The sequence below is a fragment of the Sus scrofa genome, chromosome 4 (assembly GCF_000003025.6).
Source record: "Sus scrofa isolate TJ Tabasco breed Duroc chromosome 4, Sscrofa11.1, whole genome shotgun sequence".
Lineage (NCBI taxonomy): Eukaryota > Metazoa > Chordata > Mammalia > Artiodactyla > Suidae > Sus > Sus scrofa.
Window position 1 is genome coordinate 47,026,282 of NC_010446.5, and position 18,740 is coordinate 47,045,021.

The following is an 18,740-nucleotide window of genomic DNA, read 5'->3' on the forward strand; positions in this document are numbered from 1 at the left end:
GGCACAGTAATGAGGCATCACAGGTTATGCGCAACTCCAAAATGGAAATTAAAAATCTTATTTTAATAAAATATTTAATTTTCTCAATGCCAGCTAGTCCTTTCTGATTTTTTTTCTCTCTATACTGTGGGTCATAGCTCAACCTGAAGGTTTGTATTTTCAAATTTGTCCTGTACCATGTTTTGCTGACATTGCTAATAAACATTTTCAGGAAAGGGCTATTATTCCTTCTAAGTTTTCACTTTAGTGACATAACCCATTAACCAAAAAAGGAACTCATATTGTACCTTTATTATTAGTGAGAACAAAGCAGCTCTGATAATAGTATGCAGCAATTAAATGAATGAGTTAGGTTCGTATGCGATCTGGAAGGCTGCACATGTTGTATTATTAGGTGCACAAATTAGGTTGTAGTATGAATGTCATAATGATGATAATATTAAGATTCTTCCCCAAATAAGTATATACTTTAATATGAGCAGGGAGAAAGGAACGGAACAATCCGCATCATCCTATTAACTTCAGTTGCCTTGACTGTTAGTTGAGGCTAGAAATAGGGATACAAACACATGTTGAAATATAAGCCTTTTCTTTATACACTTTGTATTGCTTTATCTTTTCTGGGGCAGCCATGCCCATGGCATGTGGAAGATACTTGGCCAGGGATAAAACCTGCACCACAGCAGCAACCTGAGCTGCTGTAGTGACAAGGATGGAACCTTAAACCCACTGTGCCACAAGGGAATTCCTGTACTGCTTTATCTTTTGAAACAATTTTTTAAAAAGAATTCAATCAATAACATTTAAAAGTGTAATGTAGGTAGCAGGGTTTAATGAATAACCTTTGGAGAGGACAGAAACATGGGACTGTAGGGTAGGAATGCTGTAATATCTCTGATTTAAATCTAAAGGGTACACTTTAAAAAAAACCATGCACACTTAGACAAGTAATAAATAATCCACAAAGAAAGTGAATATGAAAATGGTTTCCATGAGAAACACATGAAACCTGAAGACATTGTTATGTACAAGAAAAATATAATTAGTACATTGAAAAAATAATTTCAATTAACCAGAGACAAAAAAATTGAACTACGTAACAAAATATAAACTTTCCACTGTTATTAATTTAAAAAATACTGTAATGTCATGGAAGGAGACTAATATTTATCTGAAGAAACTTCATTAAAATATCTAATACTCAGATGGATCTCATAAAAACACTATCAGAGCAAAAGAAATATAAAACACCCTTTTACAAACTGACTTTTCTTCTTGAGAAAGAGTTATTTATAAGGTTTTATTCTAAAATAAATTTAAAGATGGTGGTCGAGAAACCACAAGTATTTCTGGGTAAGGCTGGAGTCCCATTTGCTTGTTATCTTTCAACTTTTGTACTATAACTCTGGCAAATTCTTCTCCTTGGATGTCAGTGGTATCCAGTAATTGTCTGACTTTTGAGGTTCTTGTAGGTTTGGTACTAATGAGTTCATAGTCCTCCTTCATGATCAAATCCCTGGACAGGAGGGCATCCAGAGATTGGTTAAGACAGGCTTCCGTCATCTGGTTCACAATGTCTTCCCTTTTACTCTGGATCCACTGTTGGGCTATACCAGGCTGAAATCGCTCTGTAGAAAATCCAGGGATGAAAAGTAAGAAGGTAACTAATATGTGGCTATGAATAAAATTAAGGTAAAAACAAAATAAGGCATAAAACCTAATTTTACTATGATTGTGCTAACATGGAATACCACTATTTTGAGGGATGCTACTAACTTTCAGTAAACATTCAGATATTTGGGTTTTCTCTTCCCCCTCCTCCAAGAAAAAGCACTACCTTTTTACATGTTATAAATCATGGAGGCAAATAACACTTTTTTTCAGGGTTTTTTCTTTAATATAAATGATACTTGCATATTTGATAAATAAATAGAAACATGTTTACCTTTCATAACATATTAAATCACACCTTCTTCAGCAGTCCCTCCCTAGACAGATGTTCATGCAATACCATTTAGTCCTATTATTACATGTCAACACCATATCTTCTGGGATTTTAAATGTTTTCTCACAAATGGTAAGTATTTATTTATAAATAAAACTTTTTGTACAGCAGATCTAATGAACATATAGTTGTAGCGTAAATAGCATAATTTACAATGCATCTCACAGTATATATTTACCTGAATTTCCTTCGGCTGAGAGTGGATTTATTATTGCTAAAGAGCATGGGGTGGTCTTGTGATCACAGAATGTTGCCCTTTGAGCCACAGAAATGTTACTGTCCCAACTGCGATTTACTGGACACTGACGTGGCGTGGAAAAGTCTTGAGTTTTTCCTATAAAAGACAATATCTTTTAGGGGTAGAATATTCCTCAGCTTTTCCTATTAGCTAAAATATGAACATCTGGGTCATACAGAGAGCAGTATTCAATGTCTTTAATTTTTCACTATATAAGCTGGTTCATAGACCTAATTTCACAAGTAAATATTTTTTAGAACAAAAAAAGGTTTATGCTGAATGTTTTTTTTTTAAACACTTTTGTTCGTGCTTATCTGTCCAATGTAAATTATAAATCATGAATTTTATTTCTTCATGTGGTCCCACATTTTTTCTTCTGTATCGTCTTTCTCCTTCTGCACATCAAACATACCCCCTAAATTTATATGTGTCTGTCTATACTCTTTTTTGGTAATCTTATTCAACTTCAGGGCCTCAACTGTCACCTCTCATTTCAAATCCATGTAATTTAATTTTCTGTCTTCATTGAATCTTAGTCTTATATTTTCAATAGCCCACTCGACATTACCCTCACATGCACTTCAAATAAGAAAAAAAAAAAACAAAAACTTAACTCTAAAAGCCATTTCAACTTCTAATTCTGTTAATTATACCAATGTTCTCCCAGCAAACTTGTTCAGCTTAAATTTTTTTCTCACTTCCCTCCTGCAAGTGAAAAGTTATAAAGTCCTATCAATGTGCCTCCTCTCTCACACCATTCTTGTATTCTGGAGTAAGTCTCATAATCTCACACCTGTAGTTTGGTAATAGATCAACAGTTTCCTAACTCATCTCCCCACCTTGAGTCTTCTTTTCTTTCTAAAACATTTTACATATTCCAGCCAGGATGAAGCTTCCTAAAGCCAAAAATTTTATCATGTCACACACCCTTGCTCAAAAATTTGCAATAGTTGTTCCCTACCCAAGCAAAAGAGCCCAAATGGCTTAGTCTGGTATTAGAATTCATGATGATAAGACTCCACCCTCCTGATCTTTTATCTCCTTTCATTCACCGTCCTTACCAGCTAATCCCAGCTACTCACTGTTCTCTGTGTTTTCTTCCTTCTTTGCCTCTATGTTGTTCCTTTTGCCTGGAATGCCCATTCTTTATAACTATAGGTCCAACCTTCAGCCAGAAATAACTTCTTCATGATGACAACATGGTGTAGTAGAGTGACATGAAAATATTTACCAAAAGACCTGGCTTCGAATCTTGGATTTCCCAGCTACTAACTATGTGATCCAGAAGTCTTGATCTTAAGAATCTGTAAAATGAGGAATATCTCCCTCACAAGGTTGTTGTGAAAGTACTCGGTTAAAAATGTTACTCTTCCACTATACTACCACAGCTCTATATCCCTGTACTTCTTACATTGCTATCTTATGCTATGGTCACTTAGAAACATTTCTCCTCTTTCTTACAAGAGATTTTTTTTTTATCTTTCTATAGTGTCTAACATGATGCTTTTAATACTTAAATGTGTTTGCTTAATACCCCACTAGTATTTTCATTATTTTTAGACTGTCACTTTTAAAAAACGAGTTATGAATGCAAGTGAAAGACATATTCCATACAAACAAAGACTGCTTGTCAAAATATGATTTTGAAAGAAAACGGAAAACCTGCCATTAATATTGGCTGAAAAATTTACATACTAGATAAAAAGTCACTGTCTTGAGTAGCTGACAGGGACTTTGAGGTTCCTGGAGAATTACTAGGTTTATGAAGCTGCGAAGATCCACATGATTCCTAAAGTAAATAATAGATAAATGATTTAGGTTAATGAAAAATCATTTAAAAAATTATTCTTGCTTTTGGCTTATTACAAACAAAGAATCAAAACTAACACAAATTATACCTTACAAAATTAAACACATATATAAAATAACAAAAATGAACTTGATTTTTTAAATCAGGTCAAATTGGGGGATGGGGAAATAATTAAATATATTAAAATATGAGTTTTTCAGTATTTTGTACATAATTCCAGAAGAGCTGAGATTATGTACAAAATATTAATACTATGTCCAGCTGATGAAAAATTTGAGATCTGCAACTCTGATTACCTAGTAATTTAGAGCAAATGCCTATTCTCAATACCTCAGGTTCCTTCAACATGGAAGAATGAGAACCCATAGAAAAAGTAATGTAAAACTTGGCCCTAATCCTAGCTCTGTCATAGGATTACTGCTAAGTGTTGGCAAGACATTTAAACAATATGGCTCTCAGGTTCTTTTCTTGTAATATTTACCCCAAAATGTGCATGTATGGGCTCAAAGATCCAATGAGAGAGTGTATATAAAGGTGATTCAAATACTATACTGAGTTTTAAGGTTCATTTTAAAGGTATCATTACTTTACTGAATCTGTAAAGAGAACATATATATTCTTTTTTTTTTTTTTGCCATTTCTTGGGCCACTCTCACGGCATGTGGAGATTCCCAGGCTAGGGGTCTAATCAGAGCCGTAGCCGTCGGCCTACGCCACAGCCACAGCAATGCAGGATCTGAGCCGCGTCTGCAACCTTCACCACAGCTCACAGCAACGCTGGATTCTTAACCCACTGAGCAAGGCTAGGGATCGAACCCGCAACCTCATGGTTCCTAGTTGGATTCGTTAACCACTGAGCCACGACGGGAACTCCAACATATATATTCTTAAAAGATATGATTACTGTGAAATAATTCTGAATGAGTGCTACTAAAGAAATCTTTCTTTTTGGATAGCCACACAAATGGTATTTTCCTTTTATTAATCATTGTAAGAGGTTAAGAACTAGTATTATAGCTTTTTTACATTTGGATAAGAAAGTATAAATATAGTGGCAGAACTGTGTTGATGATTTGCCTATGAACTACACTGGAACACTGTTCATTACATAAAACAATGCCTATGAAGGAAACAAGGACTGTGATTTGATGAAATGAACCAAGAACTGAGAATTAGGGGAGCTGGCTTTCAAATTGGAGATTGCCATGGGCTACCTAACAAATCCTAAAATCTTCCTGGACTTTAGCTTCCCATTTATAAAAGAGCAAGATAGACTGATTTTTCATATTTTTCTCACATTTTGAGTTAATCAACATATTTTTTTTTACCTCTTGTGAACCATGATTTACAGATGTGTTCGGATATAACTCTGTTTTCTTCTTGTCACATAAGTGAACAGTACTGGAAGCACTTTGCAACTGGAATAAATAATACATATATTACTTGAATTAGAAGTGATTAGTAAATTATATGAGTGAAATGCAGTCTATTTAACATATTTTATATGTTTATACAAAAAAATCAAAGGAAAGAAAATCTCCATCAGTTAAGAATATAGTATATAATTTATAGCAGAGATAATGTAGAATAGGGGAAATAACTTTAAAGACACAGGCTCTGAATTCTATCTCATATTAACTGATTACCTTGAGAAAATTCATCTTTTAAAACAATAATATCTACATGCAGGATCAATCTAGAGATTAAGTGAGATAATGAATATAAAAGTATCTGGTTCAAATTATGTGCTTAATAAATTTCAATTTGTGTGTCTATCTATCCATAGCTATAAGCATTCACTATTGTCTATTATTATTTTCATTTTGTAGATAAGAAATTGAGGGCTGGAATAAGTGAAGGAGGAAGAGTACCCTAAAGGAATGATAGGGGTCAATCAGATCTGGCTTAGAATCCCAGGATATCTGTTTGATTCTGGGCATAAGATTTAATCTTAGTTTACTTATTTGTAAACTGGAGATAATACCTGTTCTGCAGTATTATTGTAAAGAAGATGAGAAGTAACATTACTTTGAAACATTCAATAAATAGTAGCTTTTTAAAGCAGAATTATTTATTTAAATGCTATAATTTTGGTACTAAAATTGTTTAGTACCAAACAATTTAGTACCATCAATGTAAAATTGGTTAGTGATTTACTCTCTTAAGCTAGGCTTGGATTAGTAGTCATCACTACTGAGTGATTTAAAAACAAACCCGTCAGTCTTCTTTTCTTCCCCAAACCAATATAATGGCAACTGCTCTAGAGAACTTTAGACATTGGTGGGATTCACACCCAGTCCTTCATCATCCATGCTTAATGACTGTCTGCTCCATTACAGGTCTACGAAGTTTTAGGAGGAAAGACTACTATTCGTCTGTGTATATAATCTATCTAGCATAGTACTTTTCATACAGAGTCCAATTAACATTTGTTACATATATTTTCATATGAAACTTCAAAACTCATCTTTGGATCCACCTCTGTTATATAAGTTTTTTCTGTGCTTTTAAATTTACTGAAATATTTTTGATCATGCAATATTGTTTTTTTTTTTTTTCTTTTTGGTTGTGCCCGTGGCACACAGAAGTTCCTGGGCTAGGGCTCAAACCCATGCCCCAGCAGCAACCCAAGCCGTGGCAGTGACAACACCGCATCCTTAACCTACTGAACCACAAGGGAATTCCTGATTAAGTAATGTTGTTAATTACTAACATAATTTTTCTTAAACAGTCCGTTAATGACAATTAAATTATCTATGAACTAAAAGAAACGAAATGGAATATTAAGGAAAGACAGTTTTGATTCAGTTTTATTACTCAAGATGTAAGAGATGCTATTTATGAAAACCTGAATTAGAACAGTCAGTTCAAAGAACTAAAAAAATGTAGGAAACTCAAAGAAAACAAGGCATTCTAAATGGTGATCTTTGTTTTCAGAAATTTCTTTATGAAAAATCTTATTATATTAACTTAATTTAAATTAAATCTTATTAAGCTAAATCTTATTCTACTCTTAGACTGGCCATTCTACTCTCAGCTATGCAGGGTGTTATGTGACTACTTCCTTGAATATCAGTTATTTTATATACAAAGTGGAGATGATACTCTTTCCCTAACAGATTTATAGAGTTGACACAAGGATTAAAAAAAAAAAAGAAAATATAACTACAATAACTCTAAGTGAAAACAATACAGTAACTTAAAAACAATGACCAAAGAAAGTAATAATATTATTAAGTGTTATTCAAGTATTTGAAAATATATAATTTAAATTATTTATTTAAAAAGCAAAAATTTCTCCCCTAAATTAACAGTTTTAAATATAGATTCTTAGTATTTAAGTTGGTTGGACACAAAAAAAGGAACTGATTTTCTTCCAGTTTGGTTTCTTATAACCAAGAAAAAAGACCTTTCTATCTACCTCTGCTCTACAGAAGAGAAGAAAATTGCGAGGAGAGAAAAGGAAACTGAAAAGGTAAAGCAAATAGAAATGTTATTAGAAGTTTGTATATACTAAGAAGTGGAAAGACTGGCATATTCTGGAAAAGGCTACCTATTCAGAAGTGGGAAAGTCAATGAAAATTTATCAAAAGATTAAAACACATTTCCTCCTTAGTTCCTTAAAAAACTCAGGCACTAATACTGTCATTAGCAATTTTAAGTTTGATTAAGGGCAGACATTTCCTTTATGCACCTTCCCTTCTAAACCAAAGGTTATATGTTAACAGATCCAGCCAAATGCAGGAGGCAAGCAATGTCATTTAGTGAGAAATCAATTGTAGATTATGCCTGTTCACAATCAACAGTTTGGCTAAAAACGGATGGTTTTTATTATCACATTTTAAGCACAGTTCAATGAAACTTAGCAAGTATTAAACTAGGTTAACTCTGTCCCAAATGGACTGTAGCTGCTTTTTAAACAACTTTGATAATTGTACAAAAACCCTGCAGTAATAGGTCCTTTCAATTGTTCTGATCTACAGGAGCCAGAATAAGTAAAAAAGACAACCGTTCTAGATAATTCACATCAATTGCTACTTTGACCTATTTATGCCCATGGTGTGTTTGAGTGGGAGAACAAAATTTTACAACTTAACTTGACAATAAACCTCAGAAAAACTCAAGACTACTGAATAAGGAGAAGAGCAATAACCCAGACATTTTTTCATTCTGTATATATCAAAACTTTAGGGAAAGAAACATGATTTAAAAGAAAATAACTGTAGTAATTTAGGGTATTCACTGTACATAACTGTCACTCATTATACATTTTAAATTAAATTTGATATGTGGGAGGTCTGTCTTTCAAATTTGGAGGTGGCTATCTGAATGAAATGGAAATGTTCTTTGGTCACAGATTAAAGACTATTCATAATCTCTGGTAAACTCCACTGCCTCAGTGCTGTAGCCTTTATCTGTGGAAGGTACATAGAAAGAAACTAAATTAAACTAAAAATCTCCATGATTTAAAGTTCTAATTTCCAGCATTTCATTTAGCAAATTTACCTTTGTTTTCTTTAGTTGAATAACAGCTTCAAGGAAAGTTATATCTTCAAATATTCTCAGAACAGGTTCAAGTTCTATTAAACATTCTAAATAAGAAAAAAATTGAGTTCAGATTACCTTTAATCATTAAAATGAAAACATAAGTGGTAACATTTAATTGATAAGGCTCTAGGTCAATTTTTCCCCAAATTGATGACATTCAACTGTCTTCCAAGCCTTTATTACAGGCATAAAGATAAACATACAGATCAAAGGAATAGAACTGAGAGTCTAAAAATAAGTCCTTCAAATTATGGTCTACTGTTTTTTGACAAAGCTGCTAAGGAAATTCAATGGAGAAAGGACAGTCTTTTCAACAAATGGTACTAGGACAGTTGGATATCTGAAACAGATAAATTTAGACTCTTAACACCATACACAGAACTAACTTGAAATGGACTATGATGCACCTAAATGTAAATATAGGAAAAAAAATCTTCATAACCTTGGATTACATAAATAATTCATAGCTACAACATCAGAAACAGGATCAGAAACATTTTTGATAATTAGACTTCAAAATCAGATAATTAGATAATTTGATAATTAGACTTCAACATCAGAAACAGGATCAGAAACATTTTTGATAATTAGAGTTCAAAAAAATTGAAAAGTTCTGCATTTCAAAAGATGCTATTAAGAAAAATGAAAAGACAAGCCCCAGACTAGGAGAACACTTTTACACATCATGTATCTGCTAAAAAACTTATATCTAGAATATAAAAAGAACTTTGACAGCTTAGTAAATAACCCGATTCAAAAATGGGTAAGAGACTGAATTTCACCAAAGGAGATACAAACAGCTAAAAAGCACATGAAAATGTGTTTAACACCAGAGTTCCCAATGGGGCACAGTGGGTTAAGAATCAGTCTGTGGTGGTTAGGTTCACTGCAGAGGCATGGATTTGATCCCCAGCCTGGTGCAGTGAGTTAAAGGTTCCATTGCTGCTGTAGCTGTGACTCAGATTCAATCCCTGGCCAGGGAACTTCCACAGGCCGTGGTTGCAGCCACTGAAAAAAACAGCTGTGCTTAACACCATTAGTCATTAGGAAATGTAAATTAAAACAGTGAAGTGTGTCACTCCATACCCACTAAAATGGCTATACTTAAAACGACAGACAGTGAGTATTGACAATTATGTAGAGAAACTGAAAACCTCACACATTGCTGGTGGGAATGTATCACGATATGGCCACTTTGGAAAAACAGATGGTCAGTTTCTTAAAAATTAAAGATAAATGTACCATACAACCAAGAAATCCCACTCATAGGTAGTTACCTAAGAGAAATGAAAATATATATTCACACACAGACTTTCATATGAACAGTCATAGCAGCATTATGCAGAATAGCCAACAAGTGGAAACCTTCATAATCACTCTTATTATTACCACTTACTATTACTGCTACTACTACTACTAAAATATATGAACAAGGGAGAGGCCAAGGCTTCAAGATGTAAAATTGAGCATCATTAACATATAGATGATATATAAAACCAGTCTGGACTAGATCATCTGGGGAGAATACAGACAGCAAATAGTAAGTGACCCACATTAGAGCTCTGAGGCATTCCAACAGTTAGAAATTGAGCAGAGGAAGAGAAAAATAGATTAAGAAAGAGAGGACAATAGGGAATATAGTCTCTTGTGTCCTGGGAGCCATCAGAAGTGAAGTTTCAAGGAGAAACATTCAGCCATATTTAATGTGCAGACAGGCCAAATGAGATAAGGATTTTCCAGTACTGCCATTCTTGGTAACTTGAGCAAATGTAGCTAGAGTGGAGATATGAAAACACTGATCTAAGCTTTTAAAAAATGAATTAGAAGGGAAGAAGTAGAGACATTATGGACAATTCCTACAAGGTATTAGATCTAAATGGGAGTAGAAAAATGAGGTAGTAGCTGAAGGATGACAGGGTCAAGAATTTTTTCCTATATAAAGATAGGAAATAATAATAGAATATATCTGTATGACAGTTGAATGATCCAGTTGGTGGGCAGAGATTGGCAATCAAAGAGCAGAGAGAATATAAGGAACAGAATGCTAGAGAAAGGAAGGGAATGGTATCCAAAGCACAAGTAATACTGTACATTTGTGTTCAGTATAAGGATACTTTTTTCCATTGTAAAAGATAAGGTAGGAAAGAGAGATAAAGTACAACCAAGTTTGTAGATATGGTAATGGAACTATGAGGGAGTTCTCTTTCATTGTTTCTATTTTCCCAATGCTCAAATGAAATATGGTGCATGGCGTTTAGGAGGTTTAAGAAGAGAGGACAACGTACAGTATGCATTAGCCCTATCTTCCCTTCCTAAGTTCAGAATCTATTAAGAAAAGCCACACAATAATGATAGATGTGATCAAAATATCACTCTTATTACTAAAGCTAATTGGAATATGTCCCTTTTTAGATCTGTAGCTGATGAACTTGGCAATACTTTGCCCCTATAGTTGACAGTTTTACTCACTAAGCCACAGGCCTCTCCTGCTTCTACATGGGGAAGCAGAAAATGTAAGCATCCTTAATCAAGCTTACTTTTTTAGAAAAATGAAAAAGGACTAGATAAGTATGCCTATTTTTTCTCCAAAATTAGCAAATGACAAGGACTGCTAAGGGGCAGATAGAAGCTGGAAATGTTGTTCCGATGCTTTCCCTCTTGGGGGTGGAAATGGAATTTCATCTTTACTGGGGAACAGGAAGAATGAGACTTATGCATCTCCTACAGTAGTACAAGATGATCATCTAAGTCAGTAATTCTCAAACTTTTAGGTCTCGGAACTCTTCAAAATTATTGTGTATCCCAAAATGCTTTTGTATATGTCAATATACAATACCGTTAATGTACAAATATCTATTGATATTTAGTATATTAGAAATTAAAAAGGAAAATTTTAAAACATCAGAGAATATGAGAACACATTATATTATCTATTGGAGCAATGATATCATCACACTTCATTTAATCTCTGGAAAAACCCACTATTTTTCCATAAGATGAGAATAAAAAGGGAAAATAATATAATATTTATTATTTCAAAAACAATTAATTTTGTGAACCCCTTATAAAAAGTCACAGGGGAGTTCCGGTTTTGTGGCTCACAGGTTAAGAACTTGATGTCTCTGTGAGGATGTGGGTTTGATCCCTGGCTTCACTCAGTGAATTAAGGATCTGATGTTGCGACAAGCTGTGGTATAGGTCACAGATGTGGCTTGGATCTGGTGCTGCTAGGACTGTGGCATTGACTGCAGCTGCAGTTCTGATTTGATCCCTGACCTGGTGCCACCGTAAAAAGAAAAAAAAAAGTCTCAGGGACCAACCCCACCCTCAGGGGTCTTTGCACCACACTTTAAGAACAGCTGATCTCTGAGAATCGAATAGCAGCTACATTTGAGAAACATAGCAGAATTGCTAAGCAGTGGGTTTTTTTTTTTTTTTTTTGTCTTTTTAGGGCCGCACCCATAGCATATGGAGATTTCCAGGCTAGGGGTCTAATCGGAGCTACAGCTGCCAGCCTACATCACAGCCTCAGCAATACAGGATCCGAGCCGCCTCTGCAACCTACACCACAGCTCATGACAACACCGGATCCTTAACCCAATGAGCGAGGCCAAGGATCAAACTTGCAACCTCATGGTTCCTAGTTGGATTCATTTCCACTGTGCCATGATGGGAACTCCGCTAAGTAGTGTTTAATGCCCAGTTTTAGCCATTAATTTAGAGAGAAACCGATTAATTCCACTCTGGCTAAGATGAGCAACAAGGACTGATTTACCCTCCTTCCTCCAACAACCATTAGACAGACAAAATACATGAAACAGTGGTTTTCAGGACACTAGATATATGGAGGTGAGCCTTAAAATAGCGTGACTGCTCAGGCTTATTGCCTTGAGAGAGTTTCCAATTGCACTATAGGGACAGAAAAGTCAGGTGGAGCACAGTGGATGCTCAGAGTTGAGGAGACAGGACTGAGAATTAAGGTAGGCAGAGGCAGATAGAGTTAATTGGACAGAGTACCAAAGAGGAGAGGTACACAGAGAACTCTTAGATATCTGCAGAGGGTTCCTCTTAAATATTCAGCAGCACTGATCAGCGCAGGGTAGAGAAGTCCGTAAGCCAAAAGCCAGTGACTTCGATGAACAATAGGGAAAAACAAGAAAAGTACATATTGCCTGATGGCATGAGCTTCAGAAAAGCTAGAATCTTTAGGAAATGGAGAAGAAATCAGTAACAGTTTGGAAATGGCACTGAGGACAAATACACACACACACACACACACACACACACACACACACACACACGCATGCACGCACACCCCCCGCCCCTTACATGGCTCTGGGAAATAAGAGATAAAATGTTAATCCATTATTATAGCAACTTTTTTTTTTTTTAAATTACAGTGCTAATAAGAACTGGGCCTAAGTTTTCAATGGGAAATATATTTCATTGCTATTTTAGCTGGAAAGAGGATTCCCAGTCTATAGCTTGTCTTTCTATTTTTTTTTTTTTTTGCCTGCGCCTGCGTCATTCATAAGTTTCTGGGCCAGGAATCTAACCTAAGCCACAGCAGTGACAATGCTAAAAGCTTAAATGCTGTGCCACCAGGGAATTCCATTTTTTTTTTTCTTTTTCTTTTTTGGCCATGGTGTGCAGTGGCTTGATGTGGGATCTCAGTTTCCAGATCAGGGACTCAGACCGCAGCAGTGAAAGCGATGAATCCTAACCACTGAACCACCAGGGAACTTCATTTTCATTTCACTTTTTTAATAGAATCTTTCTAAGTGCAAAAGTTTTCAATTTTTTTCAAAGTCTAATTATCAACAATTTTTTTCATTGGATCTTGTTTTTGATGTCATATATAAGACTTCTTTGCTTAACCCAAGGTCATGAAGATTTCCTCTGATTTTCTATTTAGGTGATGATCCATTCTACCTCAGAAAAAAAATCTGAATTCTATCTGACTTTCCAATCTCCAAGAATAGCACTTTAATTAAAAAACTCCTACAAGAGTCTCCTAGTTGATTTATGACTCTACTCTTGCTCCTCTCCAATCAAATTTTTTTTTTTTTGTCTTTTTAGGGTTGCACATGCAGCATATGGAGGTTCCCAGGCTAGGGGTCGAATTGGAACTGTAGCTACCAGTCTACATCACAGCCACAGCAACACCGGATTCGAGCCATGTCTGTGACCTACACCACAGCTCACAGCAACGATGGGTTCTTAACCCACTGAGTGAGGCCAGGGATTGAAACTGCATCCTCATGGATACTAATTGGGCTCACTACCACCGAGCCAGGACAGGAACTCCTCCAATCAATTTTATAAATAGCAGCATGTGATAGCTCCTAAATTTAAATTTAATCATGTCATTTCTATGAAAAACTCACTTTAAAGGCCTTCCACTGTATAGGGAATAAATTTCTAATATTTTTATGATAGTCAACAGCCTCTCCTTGATACTTCAATCTCATCTTATAAAATAAAAACAATTCGATTAAAAAGAAAAACTTTGTGTTATCTAACGTGTTATTTTTCAAGGAATATTTCATTTACAACATATTCACTATTTTTGTATTTCAAAAGATTAAACTGTATGCTAACTTAAGAAAGATGGTCTTTCATCTGGATTTTGTGCCCATCCACTTTCTATTAGAGAGATCATCAGTGCTCGATGAGGTATATCAAACGGCAAACTTTCTTCGCTAGTGTCAGGTCGATGTCCTTGTGACACGCTATACATAATCTGCAAAGGATTGGTGACTTCTGTCAAAACAAATATATTTCATTCATTAGAAATACATTATGATCTAATATATTAAATATATTCTAAAGCCAACCAAATGAAAGTGAGGGAATCTTAAAACCTTAGGAATAATTTATTACCTCCCCTTCTGTTAAAGGAATATTTATATCCCAGCTATTGCCAGACTTGGCTGCCTCTTGTGGAAAGAGTTTATATCTTTACCTCTTTAATTCTGGGCTTGGCAATGTGATTTGATTTGGCCAATGGAGTATGAAGAGAGCAGGGCATAACAGAGCTTGGCAGAGCTGAGTAGAACTTAACAGAACCAAGAAGGGCCATAGCAACTAAAATCTAATGTGAATGAGAAATAAACGTTTAGTTTGTAAGCTATTGAGATTTTGGGGTTGTTACACAGCAAAATGACCTAAATAAACCTCAAAAAAGAAAGAGACAGTATTATCAGAAAATTTAAAAATTATTCTTCAATGTTTGCTGGTCTTTATAGAAGGAGAACTAATTAAATATTCATATAAAGAATTTTATAGCTGGAAAGAATCTTAGAAATAAAAACTCAAAATTTTATTTTGCAGATGAAAAAAATAAGGACTCAAGAGACTTAGTGCCTTAATAGAGGTAATAACTATCAGAACAAGAAGAAACTACATTTTTCTGACCTTTAATTCTGTACCTTTCAATATATCATAGAGTCACATTGATAAATTATTATGTTTTTCTAGTGTTTTCCACAAAATGAATGGTAGAGAGATTTAAAACAAGTGAGTATGGGAGTTCCTGTTGTGGCTCAGTGGTTAACGAGTCCGACTAGGAACCATGAGGTTGTGGGTTCGATCCCTGGCCTTGCTCAGTGGGTTAAGGATCCGGCGTTGCTGTGGCTGTGGTGTAGGCCAGCTGCTACAGCTCTGATTAGACCTCTAGCCTAGGAACTTTCATATGCTGCGGCAGCAGCCCAAGAAATGGCAAAAAGACAATAAATAAATAAATAAATAAATAAATAAATAAATAAAACAAGTGAGTAAGACTTGCCAAAATGATATCATCTGAAAAAAGGAAGCCAAAGTACACTTACCTTCAAAAGGCTGTTTTCTGGATAAGACTTCCCATGTGATAACTGCATAACTGTTTAAGATAAAATACATATGTATATATATACAGTACATTATAAACTAGCATAATAAACTAAAATAGTACTGAATTTAAAAGCTGACTGTAGAGACAGGTAGTGAAATGCTGCTTAAAGAATCACTATATAGAACTAAGATGATGAATGTTCATATATAGTTTTGTTTTGAAGGGGAATTAACTCAATTTGAAAAATTAGGAAGTTATTGTAATGAAAACTTGAAGTTATAGGCAAGGATAACTTGTGAGTGACTCTTGAACACATTAAGCTATGCCCTCTAATTACATGATTCTATTATTCACACAAAGAGTAATAAAAAACTCTCCCAGGTAGCCCTATTCTACAGATTTTTTTTTGGTGGTAAGTACCATCTCCTTTGGTAGTGTTAAGTGTTAATCACACTGTTTCTCTCCCCTTATCAATGTCATATGATAAAGATCCTTGGATATTATATTATAAATTAATAGAACAATAAGAAATACCTTAATATTTTTTAAGGATGTAAAAGTGGCTTAAAGCAAGGCATCTTTAATTTGAAAAATATTAACCACTATCTCTAATTTGTTTTCATCAAACTAGACAAGCATAAAAATCATACTTTTAAAATGTAGCTTCAAAATTTTTATTTTGTAGACAAGATTAACTCTGAGGAAAAGTAATATACTGTACCTATATATATCATGCTTGACAGTAGCCCTTGATTTTTGTCCAGGTTCATAGTTTTCAGGTGGCATATAGATAATTGTCCCTCCTTCTGGAGCAGATTTAATACTTCGTGATTGTGAGAGGGACATCATACGCCATTTTGATAAACCAAAATCTGCAATCTGTAAGGGAAAAGAATAATTGATTTATGAATTTTCTCTTAAACCTAAGAATTGACTGAATTTGTTTATATTTGGATTTGAGGCCACAGTAAATGCTATATATATATTAATATTTTATTTCTATATATTTCACCAGTTTCTTAACAAACTGGATTCCATAGTGCTGAATCCAACAACTCTAGAAGCAATAGCAATTTGGAGTTTAGCATAATATCACAGGTTTAAAAAGAGAGACTAAGTTTTGAAAAATTAAACAGGAGTATTTTTTGCCTTTTATTCTGAATGAGTATATATATTGAATACTTTACTTTTTTTGGTTGCATCTGTGGCATATAGAAATTCTTGGGCCAGGGACTAAACTTGAGTCACAGCAGTGACATGAACCACTGCAGTGACAATGCCGGATCCTTAAGCCACTGAGCCCCAGGAGAACTCCTGAATACTCTGCTTTTTATGACAAACGGCTTTGTGTCATGTGCTTTTAAAATTTATCCATATCTCACAGAACTGCTAAACTATTCATATCTAATATTATCACTGGGTTCTATTTACAATTCAGGTTTATGTGTTCTTATTTATAATCTGCTAAAAATAGTATCCTTAAATTTTGAAATAAATAAAATTCCTATATGACTTATGCCTACCACAAAAGAATATCTGTTGACAACAGTATAATTAGCATATAAAGCATATTTATGTTCATGACAAGGATTGCCTAAAAAACTATCAGTGACAACCATTCTGTACTTTTGACATGTCCTTTAGAGTTTTATTTCATTTGCAAATTTTGTTCAGATACTACACAATATCTTATAATTCTCTAAACTATCTAACAAAATGTTCCTTAAAAAGTGGGGCACACAAATGTAAGAACAGAAACAATATTTAGTGAAAAAAGTGTAGGAAAACTCTGAAGACATTTAAAATTATTTAGACATTTAATTCAAATTATTTAGACCACTACACAATTTAGGAGTCAACAAGGTGGACTGAGCTCCATCAGGACACCATTTGTGTTTTAATCATTTAACTCTTAAAATATTTACTACTTTTAAGAGATAAAATAATTTATCTAGTGTTCAGATGAATTTGAGATTAAAAAGAATTATGGCCTCAATCCAAAAGGGGAGGGGTTGACTATATGAATCTTTCATACATTGTCATAATAAAAGGGTAGGTCTAAGAAAAATAAAATAGAAAAGATGAAAAGGAAACATTGTGCCAATACATGAAGAGCTAAACTGGACTAACTTCTAAAGGCAATACAGTATGTGTTCTGGAACATGGATTCTGGAGCCTTGATTTTTTTTTTTTTTTTTTTTTTTTGCTTTTTAGGGCCCACCAGCAGCATATGGAGGTTCCCAGGCTAGGGGTCCAACCAGAGCTGTAGCCACTGGCCTATGCCACAGCCAGAGCAATGCCAGATCCGAGCCACATCTGTGACCTACATCACAGCTCATGGCAAAGCCAGATCCTTAATCCACTGAGTGATGCCAGGGATCCAACCTGCGTCCTCAAGGATGCTAGTCAGATTCGTTTCCCCTGAGCCATGATGGGAACTCCTAGAACCTTAATTATTTTAGACTTACATTCTAATTCAACCACTTAATTAGCTGGGTGACCTTGAGCACATTTTCTAATTTCTCTGTGCCTCAGATTACCCATCTTTAAACTGAGGATAGTAACAGTAAATATAACACAGAGTTTTACTGAGAAAATTAAACCAGTTACTCTAAGCAAAGCACTCAGAACAATATTTGGCACTTAGTAAGTCACCCATGTGTATTTTTAATGTTTTGTATAAAGGAATAAACCTCTAAAAGTTGTACTTATTCATACAATACCAAAAAGCACATTATGTACTTTCAGGGCCTTTAATCACTTTTAGGTGGTATTAAGACTTTGGGGACCATGTATCTCACTTATTCCTAGCTCTTATTCCTCCTACTCACCCTTTTAAAAGCAAAAAAGAGTATTCCAGCTGCACATCTGCTAAGATAACATGCATTACTACGAGAAGTAAAGTTTATTTTTGTGCCAGAGTGAAAAATGCTAAAAATAAATTGGGGACATGGTCCATGCAAACTAACAGGCTAAATATTGGTTTGTTTATAGTGCTGGAGAAAATGTATTCTGAGCTTACTTCCTTATGTACTCCTTTTACTTCATCTCTGTGTTTTCAAACCTATACCAGAAAACTTAATCAGAATTCCCTCTATCAGCTAATTTAGTCTGTCTTTCACATGGAACCATATTTTTCCTTTTCTCTATTACCAACACCACTAACAAGAGATATGACTCATTAAATCTGCATCTTCCACAGAAGGAAAAAAGGGAAAAATATGATGAAAGGAATATGAGTTCCATGACTTCTTGAAGGTCCTAATATATTTAGTATTCAGCAATGAAAACAGAGAATAGAAAGTTT

General features: G+C 34.5%; 1 protein-coding gene across 2 annotated transcripts in view; it reads right to left on the minus strand.

Moving 5' to 3' along the window:
- RIPK2 (receptor interacting serine/threonine kinase 2) overlaps positions 277–18,740 on the minus strand; it is a 48,576-nt gene continuing 30,112 nt past the window's right edge. The window contains exons 4-11 of one of the 2 annotated variants that reach the window (XM_021089139.1): positions 16,155–16,312; positions 15,432–15,481; positions 14,203–14,364; positions 8,560–8,645; positions 5,382–5,471; positions 3,939–4,032; positions 2,184–2,339; positions 277–1,628 (exon numbers count right to left, since the gene is read on the minus strand). In XM_021089139.1, coding sequence (XP_020944798.1) covers positions 1,306–1,628; positions 2,184–2,339; positions 3,939–4,032; positions 5,382–5,471; positions 8,560–8,645; positions 14,203–14,364; positions 15,432–15,481; positions 16,155–16,312 — 1,119 coding nt within the window. In that variant the 3' untranslated portion in view covers positions 277–1,305. The remainder of the gene's footprint in view (positions 1,629–2,183; positions 2,340–3,938; positions 4,033–5,381; positions 5,472–8,559; positions 8,646–14,202; positions 14,365–15,431; positions 15,482–16,154; positions 16,313–18,740) is intronic. The other variant, XM_013996625.2, reaches the window with a different exon arrangement.